The 19403-nt window shown below is 38.3% G+C and overlaps 1 protein-coding gene across 7 annotated transcripts in view; it reads left to right on the forward strand.

Annotated features, from left to right (window-relative positions):
- Positions 1-19403, forward strand: part of SYT1 (synaptotagmin 1) — a 728065-nt gene that overhangs the window by 703020 nt on the left and 5642 nt on the right. For all 7 annotated transcript variants that reach the window (XM_072655449.1, XM_072655451.1, XM_072655447.1 and 4 more), the window contains one exon: positions 17018-17151. In XM_072655449.1, coding sequence (XP_072511550.1) covers positions 17018-17151 — 134 coding nt within the window. The remainder of the gene's footprint in view (positions 1-17017; positions 17152-19403) is intronic.

The following is a 19403-nucleotide window of genomic DNA, read 5'->3' on the forward strand; positions in this document are numbered from 1 at the left end:
AAGTTGAAAAATTGCATGAACCTGTCTGACACAACCTCCAGAATCTAAAAGGAACTAATATAATACACATTCCCCAGTAACAGTACAAGGACATGAAAAGAAATTTTTCAAAATAATCATTATTTTTCAAATAATCATTTGAAAAAGTGTTCAAATTCCATAATAGTCAAGTAAATTCAAATTAAAGCAACTTTTAAGTTACCACCTTACAGCCATTAATTAAAATGTCAAAATGTCTTCAAAAATAAAACTCACGATAAGGGAAACAGGAAATATATAACATTCTGATAGGATTATAAATTGGTACAGGCATTTTGAAGAGTTATCAAGCAGCATTTACCAAGAGTTATAAAACTTCCAATTCCTGATGCCAGAGTAATCTCCCTGGTCTACCACGGTCTTAAGGATTCTTTTTTGGTGTGACAGTTTCTAGGTACATTATAATCAATATTATTAACTATGTTTAAAAAGTAGTCAACAAAATAGGCTCATTGTTCCCCAATGAGAGACCCAGTCTGTCAAACCTTTGATATTTATAAAGCCTTTGGAAATCAATTCTGGTTGGTTAACAAGTAATGAGGGAGTGATATTATATTGAGAGGTAGGCTTATTGTGATGAGGGTCTTGTGACACTGAACACCCAATCTTGGTCAAAGAGATTCATCAATATCCATATCACCTACAAGACAAAAGGGAGAATCCACATTTTCCCATACCTGTCTGAGTAAACACAGTGAGCAGGAATCCAGCATTTCACCTAAACTTAGAATTTCTTTACTCTCTTTGATTAGACCTTAGCCTTCCTGGATGGCTAAGCCTTGCCCAAGATTTCCCACAATGGTTGACTTCCAAATGAGGAAGTAGAAAACCTTTAGTCTTAACTCAATAATAGGTTATTAATATATGAAAGAAATAATCATTTCTCTAATTGGACTAAACTATGAATTCATTGGATAAGTAATTCCCAGTAAAAGAAATTTTCTTTGGCAATGCAGATGAAGACATGTTTGTCTATGGCACCAACAGGTTGCAACTGACTTACCCAAAATCACATTGTCAATTGTGCGTCAGAAGCAGAATTTGAACCGATGTCTTTCTAACTCTAAGGCTGATTTTCTATTTACGATGCCATGCTAACTTTGAAGAATGTTATTAAATAGAAATACATATATATAAAAATGTATATATAAACACATATATATTTTCACAAAAATATTTGTAGTTACTTTATACTTGAGAAAATTAGTAATAGCTTCTCAGCTCAAAAATTGGAGAACTGCTAAATAAACTGTAGTACATAGATGTAATCCAATACTATTCTACCATAAAAATAACAAATATGAAGTAAACAATGAAATACAGACAGACTTCTACAACACTATATGAGGCAAAGGTAGGATTAGTAGGACAACAGATAGATTTACCATAGCAATATTAGTAAAGAAAAAATGGCAGTACTTTACCCGCACACAAAGAAACTCTAACGAAAGGGGACACCAGGGAAACACACTGTGATATTTTTTTGCTTTGTTAAAGTTCATGTTGTAGGATTATATCTTTTTTAAATTTTAAATCTGAATAGTTCTGGTTAGATGGATTTATTTGGGCAGCTAGGTAGTGTAGGGGACAGAGTGCTACAAGTGGTGTTTGGAAAACCCGAGTTCAAATTCAGCCTCAAATACTTGCTGGTGGTTTGACCCTGGGGAAGTCATTCAATCTCCCACAGCCTCAATTTCCTTACCAGTAAAATGTAGATTATAAAAGCATGTCCTCCCAGAGTTCTTATGAGCATAAAAGCATTTGCAAACCTTAAAATAGTACATTTATATTCTACTTTGTATATTATAAACATTAGTATATAATTAAATATATGTAGTATGTGTTTGACCTTCGTTGCTGAAGAAGACCACGCCATCAGAGAAATGATGACATGACTTGCACTCGACTTTGTTTTGAGTGAGGGAGGGCTGTGCAGGTCACCAGCCTCACTTCTACTCCAGAGCCATCTGAGTCCAGTGACCAGATATTCATCAGTATGACTGGAGATGACCCAGGATGAGGCTATTGGGGTTAAGTGACTTGCCCAAGGTCACACAGCTAGTGACTGCCAAGTGTCTGAGGTGAGATTTGAACTCAGGTCCTCCTGACTCCAGCACTGGTGCTCTGTCCACTGCACCACCTAGCTGCCCCAATTATATGTATATACTACATATATAAAATAATATATAAACACTAGCTATAGTTTATCATCATCATCATCATCATCATTATTGTTATTATTATTCAGGGTTCCAGTTTTAATTAATGTTAATTGAGAGTATGAATGAGTTTATAATAAAAACACGTGTGTGTGTTTTTTTTTCCTTGAGAAAATTATATAAAGGTTATATAGATTAGAGTAGAGTAGAGGTCACAAAGAGTAGAACATGACTGAAAAGACTGAACAATACCATTATTCTTGAGAACTAGACTTGGAGGACCTTTGTTCAAATGGTACTGTGTGACCTTGAATGAGTCCTTTAATTTCTTTGTCCCTCAGTTTTCTCATCTGTAAATTTTGGGGTTGGACTATTAAGGATCACTAAGGTCCCTTCTCAGTCTATGATCACTCTCAAAAAAAATTTTAAAGATTGGTACTTGATAGTTTTCCTTCTGTGTGTGTGTGTGTGTGTGTGTGTGTGTGTGTGTGTGTGTGTGTGTGTGTGTGTGTACACACAGGCACACCTCTAGTTAGGTGTTTGTTTCTTTAGTCAGTTAGTGGTTTTCTTGGCAAAAATCCTGGATTAGTTTGACATTGCCCTCTCCAGCTCATTTTACAGATGAGGGAACTGAGGCAAACAGGATTAGTTTAGTTAGTTCAGTTTTTGTAGTTGCATCTAACTCTTCATGACCCCATTTGGAGTTTTCTTGACAAAGATACTGGGGTAGTTTGCCATTTCCTTCTCTAGCTCATTTTACAGATGCAGAAACTGAAGCAAAAAGGTTAAATGACTTGCCCAGGGTGACACATATCTGAGGCTAGATTTTAACTCAGGTAGATGAGTCTTCCTAATTCCAAGCCCAGTGCAGGTCTATCCACTGTGCCACCTAGGTGCCCCATTCTAAGTATGGGACACTATTAATGCTCATATAACCAGAGAAGTTCTGGTTATAGAATTTCTAATGAGCAAAGTCCTTTTCTAAAATTAAAGACAAGGGTTATAAGGTCCCTAGTTTCCTGATAGGAGGAAGGAAGAAAAACAAAGAGGCAGAGAAGGAAAAGACAAAAACTGAAGATGTCTTTGTGCCAAGTCGTCAGAAAGACCACTGCAGGAATCTGGCATTCGGGAGCTTTAGCCTGGCACTTTCTAGTTCTCTGTGTAAATACAAAAAAAAAAAAAAGTCTTTTGTGCTTCCTTTATTTGTTACACAAAGGAATCATTGCTTACAGCCAGCTGCTTTGCAATTATAACCCTACAAAGAAAGTATAATTTAACATCAGAATTGCCTAAGGGAAATAGGGCTGTTACGGCATTATAGAGCATTAAGGGGTTCTATGATATATTATTACATTCAGTCCCCAACTTACAAATAGGTTGTGTTCCAAAAGTTCTGTTGAGTCAGTTTGAAATTCAGAATGAGGTTTTACCTGGGTTTAAATCTGTTTCTAGTGCTTACCATCTGTGTAACTTTGGGTAAGTCCTCTAACTTTTCTGGGCCTCAGTTTCCTCATGTGTAAAATGAAGGGTGTTGGACTAGGTCTATGAAGACCCTTCTCTATAAATGAATGGATGTTTCTATAAAACCATTGCTACACAACAGTGCTTAGGTCCAGAGGCTAGTCAACAAAATCCCATAACGTAGCTAAAATATTCTTCAGTGAGTTTCACTAGAAATAATAAAAAAGCACCCACTCCATTCCAAGGAGGCCCATTTCAATACTGAGTTGCTCTAATTGTTTCTCCATAAAAATAGACTAATTTTGCCTCTGAAATTCTCTCCTTATTTCTCCCAGTTCCATCCTCTGGAGCCACATGGAACAACAACTTTCCACATCTCAGCAAACAGCTATCTTGGCCTCCCAGATTTTCTCTTCTAGGCACACTGTCTTCAGTTATTTGTCCCTATGCCCCTAAGGGAAAAGAAAGGAGTAGGTACAGAAGACATTAGTTTAAACTTTCATTTCCCCACCAATGAATGCTGGGTGGTCTTCACAGCTCAGAACTATTTGGTTGATATCTGAGGGTAAAGAGGAGTGGGGAAGGAGAGTGAAGGTGCCCCTCAGTGGTTTATTGTATATAAGCAAAAGTTCGTATTGTATGAAATGTGGGATATTCACAGGTTGGAGGTTTGTAACAGAGAGAGTGCCTCTATGCTGAATTTTGTGTAGTCTTGTGAAATACAGAATAAATTAAAATTTTCCCCTAAGTGCATTTTTCTGTGATACCAAAATACTATTACAACTTTACTATAAAAAAGAGGATGCGTTTTGATGACAAACTATATCACCAGAAACTGTTTTCCCAAAAAAGTAGAAACAATTTAGGAGATACGAAGATATAACATAGGTACGCATTGAACCACTGAGAGCTGCATGCCAGGATGTCAGAAAGGGGAATTATGGTAAATCACTAAAGAATAATGAAAACAGCATCGAATGCGACAAAAAAAATAAAATATGAATTTTGGGGAGTCATAGATAGGAGAAGCAGGTAGGAGGAGAGGAACCTGTCAGGCCAGGAAGAAAGGGGAATGGAAAGAAGAGAAGGGGTCTATTAAATACACTCCTCTGCTTCTAGAATCTCCTGGCAATTCACATCCTACAATGATAACTAGGCCAGCTTCCCTACTCATTCTCTCCAAGAGAGTAGAGGGATATTTTGATTTTCACCCCAAAAAGATCATTCCATTTTTGAGGATAGTCTTACGAGGAGATGCCATATTATTGTTGTAGAGGGACAGTTGAATCATCCTCTTCCCACATCAAAGAAGGAATCTCTCTGCCTACCAGTTGATGCAAGGCACTGCTTTAATAGGATGAGAATTTAATAGTATTAAGGGTTTTTTCATTTGAAAAATAAGGGAAGAGGGAACCTTCCCTTCATAGGTTCCTAAAGTGGGAGATATCTCCTGGGGGAGGGGCCACTGGAATGATCCAGGGGGGCAGTAGTAGCCTAAGGGGGGCATGGAATAAAATAAGGAGGTGGTGGAAGCATAAGAAAAGAAGAAAATTTTGTAAAACTATTTGTGCATGTTTCATCTGTTGCGTAACAGCGTTAACGTCATAGTGATTACATTAGTTTCCAAATAAAGACACAAAATTCAAGTTAAAACCTATCAGTGGTCAAGTCCACTGACGGGTCTTAACAAACAAGTGATGGCAGGCTAGTATGTCACATTTTGTCGGGAAGTCCAGCATGCACTGGCAAGCATATGTGCAAATAATGACTTATTTACAATACTATAGGTTGTCTCATAAAATTTCAAGGGTGGAAAAAAGTCACAAATTTACGATAAATTATCAAAATTTAAGATGCATCATTTTCATTTAAAAGATTTAATATTTTTTTGAAATGGTGCAAATTTAAAAAAAAATTAAAAGGTTAAAGAAAATAGGTTTCCAAGGGGCCACTGAGCAATTTTTTTTTTCTAAAGGGGGAAGTAGGCCAAATAAGTTTGGGAATCTCTGCTTTAGGTAATCCAGGCTCTAAAATTCACTTATACTAAAGTGTAAGACAGAGCAGTTAGGTGGTACAGTTTGGATAGAGTGCAGAGCCTATAATTAGAAGGACCTGAGTTCAAATGTGACCTGAGTCACTTACTAGCTGTGTGACCCTGGGTAAGTCACTTCACCCTGTGTGCCTCAGTTTCCTCATCTGTAAAATGAGCTGGAGAAGGAAATGACAAACCACTCTAGTATCTTTGCCAAGAAAACCCAAAACAGACTCACAAAGAGTGGGACATGAGTAAAAAAAATTAAAAAATAACAACAAAGGTATAAGTGCAATTTTTCTGATAGCGTAGGATCATAAGAGATCTATGATGGGACCTTAAAAACCCATCTAATCCAACTCTCTTATTTTACAGTTGAGGAAACATGGAGTCAGAGAGGTGACAACTCGTATTCAAGTCCATACCTGCTAGAGCAAGGAAACATTTTTTTTCCAGAATCATACAGTTCTGGGCATAAATCAATGCCATCGCCAACAAACACAAGTTAATTGCAAATACCAGTCACCTAGGGTTCTTTTCCCGCTCCCATAAGGGCTGAGATAATCCATTTCTTCTTCTTAAGAAACTAAACAAATTTGGATCCTTCAAACATTCTAGCCTATTTTTGAAATCACCCCTCCCACATAGATCCTTATTAACCGGACTTTCTGTGTTTCAAAAACTCAATAAATCATAGTTTTGACCACACAGTATCCAAAACATCTCAGTAATTCAGCTCGGTATTCCCGATATCACTTTATAGCCATGAATAACTTGATCTGTTGACTTCAGGAGTGGGAGGAAGCTGAGGTGGCTGAGGGAGAATGGGGAATGGAGAATGGAGATCTTGAATTAGTTTAGAGCCTCCCATACCAATATTATCTCACGTCAAAGGCACTGAAAGAGCTACTTCCGTTCAGGTTCCCATCATGCACTATTAAATTTTTTACATTATGAACAAGATGCTAGGTTTGGAAATATGAGTCTCTTAAATCGATAGCCATCCTTTAACTTCCATCTTTACCTTCCACAAGCCATCTCTAATTCTTTTTTGCTGTAATTATCTCTAATCAACCAATCAACAAACATTTATTAAGTCCCCTACTATGTGCAAGACATTATATTAGTTTATGGGGACACAGAGATAAAAATGAGACAATCCCTCAAGGAGCTTATATTCTATCAAGGGAAACATGTACACATGTAAGTACATGCAAAAATATATGCAGGTCAATATAAGGTAATTTAGGGATGGGAGGTGAGGAGCTAGCAGTTGGTAGAAGAGTTGGGGAGTCAGGAAAGGTCTCATGTTGGAACTTGAGCTGAGTTTTGTGAACCTTAAAGTACTACATGAGCTCAGATTCATTCTGGCTAGCTTGCATTAGTGATACAAATGCTCAGATTCCTTAAGAGTCTGGTCAATATGGGGGCCTTTTAGAATTACGCCTACCTTCTATCGGTGTTCTATTAAACCTCATCTTTGATTGAAAAAAACTACTATGTAGATTATTATTATTCTTATATAAGGCACAGGTTCTTATCCTCTTTGGACCCCTTGGGCAGTGATACAACAACCTATGGGCCCCTTCTCAGAATGATGTTTTCTAAATGCATAAAATAAAATGGTAGAGAATTACAAAGGAAGCAAATAATGTTGAATTCCAGTTATCAGAAAACATTTTAATAACTCATATAACTCATGGTTAAGAACCCCAAATTAAAGGTCAGTTTCAGCTCTAATATCCTATTATTGATTGAATGAATGAAGTTAATCAGTTGCTACAAAAATAAATAGGCCAATTGTTACTAGTCTAATCCAGTTTAACACAGCTGGAATGGAATAAATTCATAGATATTCTTTAAATATGAACCATTTCAAAGCCTGAAGAATTTAAAGATTGGAACTCATACCAAGATTTCTTCCCAGCTCCCATTTTTATTTTTTAATTATGTCATGAATACTAAAACATATGTTTTAGTCTGTATGCGTGTGTGTATATAATACATCCACATTTTCTGGTTGTGTTCTACTCTAGAACAATGGTATTTAGAAAACAGTTTTCTTAACCTTCATGAAGGTCATTGCCTTGTAAACTACAATAATCATTTTATAAGAAAGGAAAGAAAATCAATTTTATCCAAAAAGATCATTTTTCAGACCTGTTTAACTTTATTCAAGGCCTTTTACCTTAATGATTTATATATACTACCCTCCCTATCTTCAGCTACAGCTTTCAGAGCAGAGCCTTAAATAGAAGTTTTCTCTTCTGGGGCAAAAAAAAAAATAGAACAACACACTCAGTTGGGAGGGTTGTGGAACAGAGTGTACCAGAGGCACAAAGGACATTCCAAACCTGGGTACAATTATGCTGAGAAAGGGAGTTGTTTTACACACACACACACACACACACACACACACACACACACACACACACCGACACACACACACACAGGGTTGGAGGGAGACAGACCCTGAGAGGGGGGCACCAAAGAAATGGAACCAGTGAGAGTAGCAAACCAAATCCAGACAGAGGTAAACTATGTAGTTGCACAAGCCATCAGAAGATCATATGGTAAGGTTCAGAGACAGCATTTGTCTGATGGAAGAAGTACTGCCCCCACCCCCACCCCAGATATTGGCCCTCTGGGACAAAACCCTATTTCTCCAAGTTAGTTACAGCTCTGTGTAAGAATAAGGATGCCTACAACAACCTGGTCCATTCAAATGGCTAAGATAAAAGTTTAGAATGATTTGGCCATAGTATCACAAGAAACTAAAACCACCATTCCTCTTACAAAAGAAAGGAAATTTTTTAAATCAAACTGGATTGAATTTGGAGGGTGAAGGGGTAAATTCCACATACTGAATGAGAGATGAGAGTCCAGAATTCATGAAGACATAAAGTTGACAAGCTCAAGATATATCCAAAATGGAGCTTCCTATCTGAACGCGTTATACGTTGACTGCTCTATGTTATTAGAACGGGAAATTCTTTCAGATAACTGCAGCATTGTTTCCTGCAAGGGAAAAATTAATGTATTACAGAGTAAGAGACAGGCAGACATTATAAAAGAGATTTAACTTTCTTACCAAGTTATACATTTTCCTTTAAGGAAAAAAAAAATAAATGAGTCCAGGGAAGGAAAGTAAAATGCTCTAAGCCGTACACAGCTCCAGAAAAGAGATAGTGAATTTGCAATGAAGGTCTGACTGTGTCCTTAAAGGAGCTAAGTTTAGGAGTTTGTTTGGTTTTTTTTTTCCATGAACTTGGCAAAGAAGATACTAGAGCACAGCTACAATTACACAGCTCTGTATTTTGCATCTTTCTCCATGGTGTTTACAAGTTTCAAAAAAGCTGATCAGGCTCCTGGCTGCTTGGAGGAGAGACTGAGCTGCTGGAGTTGCCAGTAACAGTAGGGACATAAATGCGTCTCATTAAAGTCTATTTTGTCATTTCAATCAAACTTAATCCTCTTTAAGCAATCGACAGGACTTCTAAGACTCCAGGAAACTTTGAACTCATGAGATTGAGGATAATTTGCTTTCTGGGAAAAGTAGTTTGTAGACACCAAAAAGTGAACATAGAAATTACCTATTCTTATTTATTTAAAATATACAGATTTGCTTTGCAATGCAGGTGGCCCTGGCTTTACAATTATAAAAAATATTCACAGAGGGACAGCTTCAGAGCTAGAAGACATCTTAGAGGTCATCCAGTTCAACCCTCTCGTTTTACAAAAGAGGAAATAGAGGCCATGAGAGGGTACTTGTCCAAGGTCATAGAAGTAATCATAACAGCCAAAGGTGAAGATTTGAACCCAGGACCTCTGGCTTGGCCTAATTTTTTTTCCATTATACAATATATCTCACTGTTCCTAAAAAGCGGAAATCAAAATTTTATAAATCTGATACAAAATGTACTATGAGAGGGTACTGTTGAGCAAAATCCTGCAGCAAATCCTTTGGAGAAGCAATGTATCACTGTCTCATTTATATGTAAAATGCCAACTAGTCTATCAGCAGTATTTATTAAGAGCTCACTATGTGTCAAACACTTGTACTAAGCACTGGGAGTGTAAAAAATAAAGTAAAACACTGTCTTTGCCCTCAAGGAGCTTATATTTTCTATATGGGAAACCAAAATGAAAATCCATAAAGTAGACATAGAACAGATGGCGTATTCAGATGGGACTGGGAAAGGTCTCTTGCAGAGCGTAAAGTTTGAGTTGAGTAAGGATGAGCTCATTCTAAGCATGGGGAACTGCCAGCGCAAATGTATGGGGGTGGGAGAGAGAGTGTAATTTAGGAGGAATGTTGGTGGTGGTGTTCAGTCATTTTAGGTGTATCTGATTCTTCTTGATCTCATTTGGGGTTTTCTTAGGAAAGATACTTGAATGGTTTGCCATTTCCTTCTCCAGTTCATTTTACAGATAAGGAAACCAAGGCAAACAGGGTGAAGTGACTTCTCCAGGATCACACAGTTAGTAAATGTTTGAGGCTGAATTTTAAGTCAGGTCTTCCTGACCCCAGGCCTGGAGCTCTATGCACTGTGCCACCTAGTAAAGATAGAAGCTGACCAGTAATCTGTCTTCCCTAGCACTTTCACAAGCCTCTTTAACTGGCTGTACTGCTCCAGAAAAATTCATCTTACACTTTCATTCTGTACCTCAAGAATGGAAACAGAAAGTATTCACATAAAGTCCAAGAGTCAGGCTCAGGTTTTAGCAGAACCATGCTCTAGGTCAAGGACATTTTGTTGAGTCCAGATGGGAGAGACATTATTTTAAAGCAGATCACCCACATATATAGGCATCACTCCAAAGTATCCTTAACCTATGAGCCCCTAGCATCACCCCACAGGGCTTCTTTTTCCAACTCCCAACCTCTTTCTACCACAGTTGTTTTCAAACTACTTAGGCTGTTTTGTTTTCTCAGCCTTTGAGTTTAGGATTGGGCAGAGCCTGATGGAAGAGACCACCCTTCATTTCAGGAAGCTCTGAGAGAGTCCTCATAGAACCCAGAGATTCCACTGGACATGGGTTTAGGAACCAGATCATACTCTGGTCCATGAACTGTGTGTCATTTTCAGGGAGTCCTTGAACTTGGATGGGGGAAAAAAATACATCTTTATTTCAATATAATTACTTTCCTTTATGCATTTAAAAACATTATTTCAAATGTTCCACAGACTTCACCAGACTGGCAAACCAAACCAGGATGCAAAAAAAGATGGAGAACTCTTGGATTACTCCAATTCAATCCAATAAACATTTATTAGGTGCCTACTATATGCCAGGCTCTGTGTTAAGTCCTGGGAATGCAATTGATTAAAAGTAATATAGTCCCTGCCCTCAAGAACTTGATAACCTAATGGGAGAAAACAACGCACAAAAGGAGGAAGGAAAGTTGGGGAGGGAAGACCAAGGGATATCCCTGCATTAAAAGGAGTTTTTACTACTCCACTCTCTAGCCCTCCAATCAAAGAAGAGAACAGGCTGAGGGAGGGGGTAATGGAAATGCCCTCCCTAAAATAAATCCTACCACAAACTCTAGGGTCTGTTTTGCGTTCTTTCTGCAATTCATCCTCTCTTCTAGCCCAGTCACCACCAGTTTATGTAGACCCTCTAGAATAAACTTGTGGGAGAACATGGTCAAGAGTCCCATAGGATGTGCAAGCATGGATGGGTTTCTAGCTGCATCGCTGGAGGCAATATGCGTATCAATGAGATCAAAGACCCACTAAAGTGTTGAGAGCTCCTTACCCCTGGTAATTTTTAAAAAGATATCTAGGAATGAAGGGTAAGTAACAGAGGATTATGGGAAACTCTGATGCCACCTCCTACAAAGGGCCTCTTCTGATTTTTCCAGTTGCTAGACCAAACCAATTTTATTCAAAACAGATCAATGTTACAGCTTTTGAAGATCTTTTTGGATCCTGACCCCCTCATCTAATACATTAGCTAATCTCTGTTTTGTGTCATCTGGAAATGTGATAAGTATGCCTTTCTATGCTACTATCTAAGAGATTAATGGGAATGTTAAGGATTGTAAGGGCCTCTTGTCATGTTGACATTGAATCATCAACAATCTATTCATTGAGTCTGATCATTCTCCAGGTCTGAATCCATCCAATGGAATTGCCATTTAATCCATATCCCTCCATCTTCTCTACAAGAATAAAAGAAGATACTTGATCAAAAGCTTTGCTAAAATCTAAGTAAACTATTTCCATAGCATTCCCCTCTTCTGTTAGCTTAATAAGCTTGCCAGAAGAGGAAATAAGATAAGTCTGGCTTGACTTGTTGATGAAGCCATGTTGGCTTTTTTATAATCACAGCTTTTCTTTCAAAATGTTCATTCTTCTAAGATACCTCTTTAATTCCATTTTAGAATTTTCCCAAGAATCAAAGTCAAGTTCACTGGCCTAGAATTTGTAGAATCCTCTCTTCCCTTTTTTGAAAACTGAGATGATGTATTCCTTTCTCCCATCTTGTGGTACCGCTTATAATATTTAAAATATTACTAACAAATGACTCAGCTATCACATCTGCCAGTTCTTTCGGTATCCAAATACGGCATTCCATGGGGGTCTGATGCCTTGAACTCACATGTCAAGGCTAACTAGGTGTTCTCTAATTTTTCTCTTTACTTGTCTTTAATATCAATGGCATTAGTCACTTTTATTCCATCATTTGCAATGCAAATGTAATTTTCCTTGTCAGAGAAAAGAGATGCAAAAACATAATCAAGTGCCTGTGCTCGGTATCATCATCCCATCTACCCCAAGGTCCTCATCCTTCTTTAAGCCTCTTTTTTCTCCTAATATAACTTTTTTAAAAGATTTTTTTTCTTTTTGTTGGCATTAGCTTCCCTCATCAAGCTCAGCTCATTCAGAGATTTAATAGTCCCGACTTTGTTTTTACAGAACTATGCCAGGCTCTTATATTTATCTTTTCATTACCTGATTTTGCTTCTATCTTCTATACATTTCTTTTTTTTAACTAGACTTAAGATTTCGTTGGTAGAGAAAACCCTTCGATGAGAAAACTCTTTATCCCAGCAGTTCTCAAACAGTTTGTTCTCAGTATCTCTTATAGTCTAAAAAATTGAGAACCCTTCCAAAAGCTTTTGTGAATGTGGGTTATATCTAGTGATATTTACTGCATTAAAAATTAAAATTCCTTAGTATTATTATGAAAATAGTTTTGACCTTTCAGGTAGCCAGAAAGAGATCTGTTCTGTTTGGTGAAGTTTGGATTCAGTCCAAAGGTCACACTTGAGGACCTAGAGGGTCACATATGGCCTCAAGGCTGTCCCAATGCCTGATCTAGCCCATCAAGGGTTAGATAGTCTTTTGATGTTACAGACCCCTTTAGCAGATTGATGTAATCTATGGACCCCTTCTGTGAATATTTTTAAATGCTTTTAAAAATGGAATTAATTATATTTGTTTACATTTGTTGAAATACAGTAATAATCTATTTTTTAAAGTTCACAGATTCCAGTCTAGATTCTAGAGAAATCCAGATGTTTTACAAATAAGGAAACTGAGGCCCAGAAAAGCAAAATGACTTAAAAGTTCACTCCATGAGGAGCAAAGGGAGGATCAGAACACAGTTCTTCAAACTCTCAATCTAATATTCCACATTTTCAGTCCATAGATTCCAATTACTCCAAGATCCCTGACATGCCTAGAGATATCATGGCTCCGAAGTCAGACAAGAAGGGAAAAGAAAGGTGTAGCATCTTGTATGAAGAAAGTCAGTGTGTTATCATGGAAAGAGGATACTAATTCTGGATTTAGATTCAAAAGTTGTTTGTTACTCAGTCACTTTTCAGTCATGTCTGACTCTTCCTGACCCCATTTGCAAAATTTGCAAAGCATTTTTTTCCATAATTCTGTAAAATAGGTGGTAAGATTTTATTTTTGTTCAAACTCTTTGAGGCACCATTTGGGGTTTTCTTGGCAAAGTGATTTGCCACTTCCTTCTCCCATTCATTTTACAGATGGGTAAATTAAGGCAGTTAAATGACTTGCCCAGAGTCACAAAGCTAGCAAGTATCTGAGACCAGATTTAAATTCAGGAAGATGACTCTTCCTGACCCCAGGCCAGGCAATCCATCCCCACCTAGCTGACCCTAGAGTCAAAGGACCCAAGTTCAAATTCTGCCGTTGCCATTTACTACCCCTAAGACCTTAAGCAAATCACTTCTCACCCCTGGTCCTCAGTCTTCATCTATTGAAATTGGTATACCCTAAAATCCCTTCCAGATGAAGATCTGCGATGCTTTGGTGTTAATGTTTTAAGAATATTTATTGTCTGAGCCTCATTAGGCTAACCTAACTTGTTTTCAGCCCTGGGGTATGGACCAGTGCTTGTTTTCATGGCTGATTTCACAGCAAACAAAGGATCGCCCAGAGACGCAGTTGGGATTACCACGGCAAATCAATCTCTTTCCCACAGTGCCAACCATCCGGCTCCTTTGCCTAAATGAGTTCCTGAGTCCTGGTGGGAAGACTAGATGTATTTAAACTTGGGAGCACAAATGCCATCGCTGGTTTCAGACCCTGTGCCAATCCAAAAACACAGGTTGACAGTCATCGCTGCTGTAATTATGTTATTTGTAAAGGTGCCAGGGAGGGGGAGTGAGGAAAAGGCTTTACCAACTAAACAAAGCCTCTTGTCATCAAGATATATTCATAATGAAAAGGCCAAATTCCTTTACATTCCAGGATGGGGCTGCAGATGTATCTGTTTACACTGGGATTTCTAGTAATTAAGCAGTTCTTTTGTCGATGGGACTGATTACTGGCTCATCAGCTTTGGTCTGCGGACATAGGAAGATTTGGCGGGGGGAGGGTTGTAGGGTAGTTTTCCCCGAGGGAATTTTAGAGAAACCAGAAGACTTGAACTCTTAGAGAGAAAAATTAGCATGCTGCTTTGTACATATAGAAAAATTAAATAAGACAATTCCAGTCAAAGCCTCACTTCCCAAGGGGTATTCAGACTGGTATTTGCCCCGTGAACCTTCATAGAAAATGCTAAGGAAATCTCAGGTTGGTCAGTAGAGGAGAGGAGCCCCTCTGTTCCATGACTTTTGCTTTCTTTTTTTTAATTTATGGAATAAAACAAACATTTCAATAACACAGTACAATAAAAAAGATAATTGCGCAAGAAACTGCAAATCACTATCCACAACTTGCTATTTCTTTTAAATATACAGCAAAATTATCAAATAAATTTTTTTCTTCCCTTCTCCCCTACATCCTAGAGACGACCACTATTAGTTGAAAATAGGTGTGTGTGTGTGTGTGTGTGTGTGTGTGTGTGTGTGTGTGTATGAAAAAGAGAGAATGTGTGGATGTGGGGGGTGAGAGAGTAGCTGTGGGTGAGGGTGTATGTGTGGGAATGTATGTTTAAAATTATTCTATACACACTTCTATTTATCAGTTCTTTCTCTGGATGCAGATAGCATCTTTCTTCATATGTCCTTTATAGCTAATCTGGGTATTTACAATAGTCAAAATAACTTTTGCTTCTTCCTTGAAAATACAGCCTCTAACATTGAGATGGTATGGAGGAATATACCTCTTTTAAAGTTCTTAAAATCTGGGAAATGAAAGATTCTTGAAAATAATTTTTTCCAGCTGCCTCCCGTGATTTCATTAGCATAGGGTATTCCCAGAGCAGAGACTCCCTCCATTGGTGCCTATGAGTTACTTCTCTATACATTATAGTCTTAGAGACTTGTGAGATAGGGGGAGTGGCAGGCAGGAAGAGGATAAATGATTTTCCCCTGGTCACACACACATGTCAGAGATGGAATATGAACACAGATCTTCTTGACTCCATGGCTAGCCCTCTATCCGCTATGCCAAGTTGTCCTTCTATTTATGATATACTTATTATTAAGTTAGATTAGATTTTATATCATATTACATTATGTTATGTTATATATTAGAGTAGAGCAGATTACATTTATAATATATTATTAGATTATATATATAATATTTATAGTAATGATGATAAAAGCTAGCATTTCTATATGGCACTTTAAGGTCTGCAAAGCACTTTACAAATAATAGCTCAATTTATCTTCACAACGACCCTGAGAGCTAGGTGCTATTATTATCCCTATTTTGCAAATGAAGAAACTTTGAGGGATATTAAGGGACTTGCCCGCAGTCACCCAGCTGGGTGGCAAGTGTCTGGGGCAGAATTCAAACTCAGATCTTCCTAACTCTGGGTCCAGCACTCTCTCCACTGTACCACCTAAATGTACTCAACTATGTTTAATTACAAATATATTATTTTAAGTAAAAAAATGATTAAGAAATGCAAATTCTTACATGGATGTAGAAACCTAAGTTCTTTGAGGACAGACGCTGTCCAGGTTTTGTCTTTGTATTCTCAGCACCTCACACAAAATTGGTGCTTAATAACGTTTTGGATTTGGTTTTTTGTTATTTTTGTTTGGTTGGTTGGGTTTTTATTGATACCATTTAAGTCTCACAACAACCTCATGACATAAGAACTACAAGTATTAATATCTTTATTTGTAGAGGAGGAAAATGAAGCTCAGGGAATAAAACCACGAATACTGAGTTGCAAAGTACCTTGGAAGCATTCATGTTCAGTCCTCTCATTTTATAAATGAGGAAACTGAGACTCCAAGAAAGTATTTACCCAGGATCATAGATTCAGAGCTGGGGAGAACTTTAGAGGCCTTCAAGACCAATCTCCTCATTTAACAAATGAGGAAACTGAGGCAGACAGAGGTTAAGTGCCTTGCCGCAGGGCCACATTGCTAATAACTATCAAAGATCAGGTGTGAACCTAGGTCCTCCTGACTATAATTCCAGAGGCAGTAAAAGGCAGAATAGATAGAGTGCTGGACCTGGAGTCAGGAAGACCTAAGTTCAAATCCAGCCTCAGACACTTACTAGTTATGTGACCATGGTAACCTTTGTCTGCCTCAGTTTCCTCAAGTGTAAAATAATATGAGCACCTACCTCCCAGAGCTATTGTGAGAATCAAACGTAAAGCACTTAGCACAGTACCTGGTAACCAGTAGGTGCCATATTTTTTCTCCACTTGGGAGATACTCTTATCAAAGTCTTTAAAACTCAATTTTAGCACATTGCCTTGTACATAATGAGTACTTAATGAATGCTTGTTTCCTTCCTTCCTCTTACTGCATTCAAAATCCATGATAAAGTTGTTTCCCTACAGGGAGGTACCTGTCTCCTTTACAAGATTCCACCAGGAACCAAAATAATATGTCACTGAATTCCTAACTCAATGTACCATTTGCTTTCCTCAGATCCCTATGTGAAGATTCACCTGATGCAGAACGGTAAGAGGTTGAAGAAGAAAAAGACCACCATTAAGAAGAACACACTGAATCCCTACTATAATGAGTCATTCAGCTTTGAAGTACCCTTCGAGCAAATCCAGGTAATGCCAAGCACAAGGATGTCTTTGAGTTTCACTCCTCCAGATCTCCAAAATATCCAGCACAGACTTCATTAATTAGCAAGGGAGCTTTTTCTCATTTTCCTCCCACGATGCTTAGGAGATGCCCAAGGATATTTAGGGAGGATCAATTTGTCTACCAGGCCCCACCCTCTCCCTGGCTCCACCTCCTACCCCAGCCCCAAAACACAGAAGAAGAAGAAAAAAAAAAAAGACCAGGTTAGAGTTTTTTTTGTATTGAGTAGAAATGAATTAACAAAAAGAAACCTCTAATAATGCTGATAGATTAACAAATGCATCCATAATCTTTAGAGCCCTAAGAACAGCAGATGGGTTTTTGTCCCTTTTTCTTTACATTGTATGAAATATTTCATAGACCAAGGTTTCCCACTGCATCCTTGGCCATTTCTAGTTGTCCTTATCAAAATCTGGCCACTGGACCCAGATGGCTCTGAAGGAGAAAGGGAGGCAGGTGACTGCCCAGCCCAGTCCAATTCACTTACGAGTCACTTCCTGTTGTCATGGTCCTCTTTGAGATGGAAGGACAAACCACACAACCATGCACAATTTCCTTTCCCAGCTCTTTACAGCCTATGAATAAGAAACATAAGAGAAGTTTGTCCTTGTTGCTTGTATCCTAACTGTGTGGTATCTTTCCTCTTTAATTAGTATAGAAATGATTAAGGAACTCAAGAAGGAAGAAAGAATAGTTGCTTACAATTCAGACTCCTTGGCATCAATTGGGAATGGATGTGTCAGTATCTATCCAAACGGCAAGCCTTTCTTAACCTTTCAGCAATAGCAGGGGAGAGGGAGAGAGGCAAAGGATTCACCATCTGGAGACCTTTAGAATGAGAAGCTGTAGTCACACTGATCATTTATGACCGTATGATTGGAGGCCTTTTCATGTTTGCAATTCCATGCTTTGTAATGATAGGATGCAAATTCCAGTTTCTGACAGGCTCTCTATGGATGGGAGCCTTCTCCTGCTGCTTCTCAGTGGGTACCAGAGTCAGATTGTTGTACTTAGAGCAACATCATTCCTCTATTTTAATGAAATAATTGATATAGGTGATCCTTTCAATACCAAAATAATTAGACCATGAATAGGAAGGAAGGCCTCTGAGATAAAGGGGAATTGACAAAAGTGCAGAGTGGATTTTTGTTTTAATTTCCCATCATCCTCTGAGCAGTAGAGGTTGATTTTCTTCTTGCTGAACATTATTTTTAGACATAGTGCTTTACCAGTAGATCACACCTTCTTTCTCTTCAGAAGACTTCTCTTCTGGAGGGGGACAGGGGACTTACCTAGAGTAGAACCGAGAACAAATGGACCCATGTCCTTGCTGACCCTTATGCCGTAATCATTTGGGGGCAGCTAAGGGCCATAGTAGATAGAGCGCTGGGCCTGGCATCAGGAAGACTCATCCTCGTGAGTTCAAAATTGGCCTCAAACACTTACTAGTTGTGTGATCCTGGGCAAGTTACTTTATGCTCTTTGCCTCAGTTTCCTCATCCATGAAATGAGCTGGTAAAGGAAATTGCAAACCCCCAAAGTATCTTTGCCAAGAAAACCCCAAAATGGCTTCATGAAGAAAAGGGCATGATGAAAAAACACAACAGAGAAACAGCAATAGTAATTTCTAGGTTGGACTATATGGCCCCCAAGGTCAGTCCATAAGCATTTATCAAATTTCTATTATGTGTCAGAGCGCTAAGTGCCCAGCCTACAAATATGAGTAAAAAGGATGATAGTACCTGACCTCAAAGAGTTCTAAATCTAATGGAAGAAGACAACACATAAAATGGAGTTGAAAGGTTGGGACAATGGTATTTACAGCAGGAGTGGTGTGGCCAAGTCAGGAGAGATAGAGGCTGAGCTGGGAGATAGTTGGCTATTCTGGGCCTTTCCTCAAAATGGAGGCTCTAATTGGAACTTACCAATGGGAGGAGGGGGCCATAGGAATGGAGGAAGTCCAAAATGTGAGAATAAATGAAATTATGTTATTGGAAGAGGTTTTTAACCTACTTTAACCTATATTCAGCTTAGGTGGTCCAGTGGATAGACTGCAGGGTCTAAAGTCAGGAAGACCTGAGTTCAAATCCAGGCATTTTCTAGCTTGGTGACTCTGGGACATTTGCCTCAGTTTCTTCAAATATAAAATGGAAATAATAAAAGGACCTATCTCCCAGGGTTATTAGGAGGATTAAATGAGATAATATTTATAAAGCAC

Source organism: Notamacropus eugenii, chromosome 3 (genome assembly GCF_028372415.1).
Source record: "Notamacropus eugenii isolate mMacEug1 chromosome 3, mMacEug1.pri_v2, whole genome shotgun sequence".
NCBI classification, from domain to species: Eukaryota; Metazoa; Chordata; class Mammalia; order Diprotodontia; family Macropodidae; genus Notamacropus; species Notamacropus eugenii.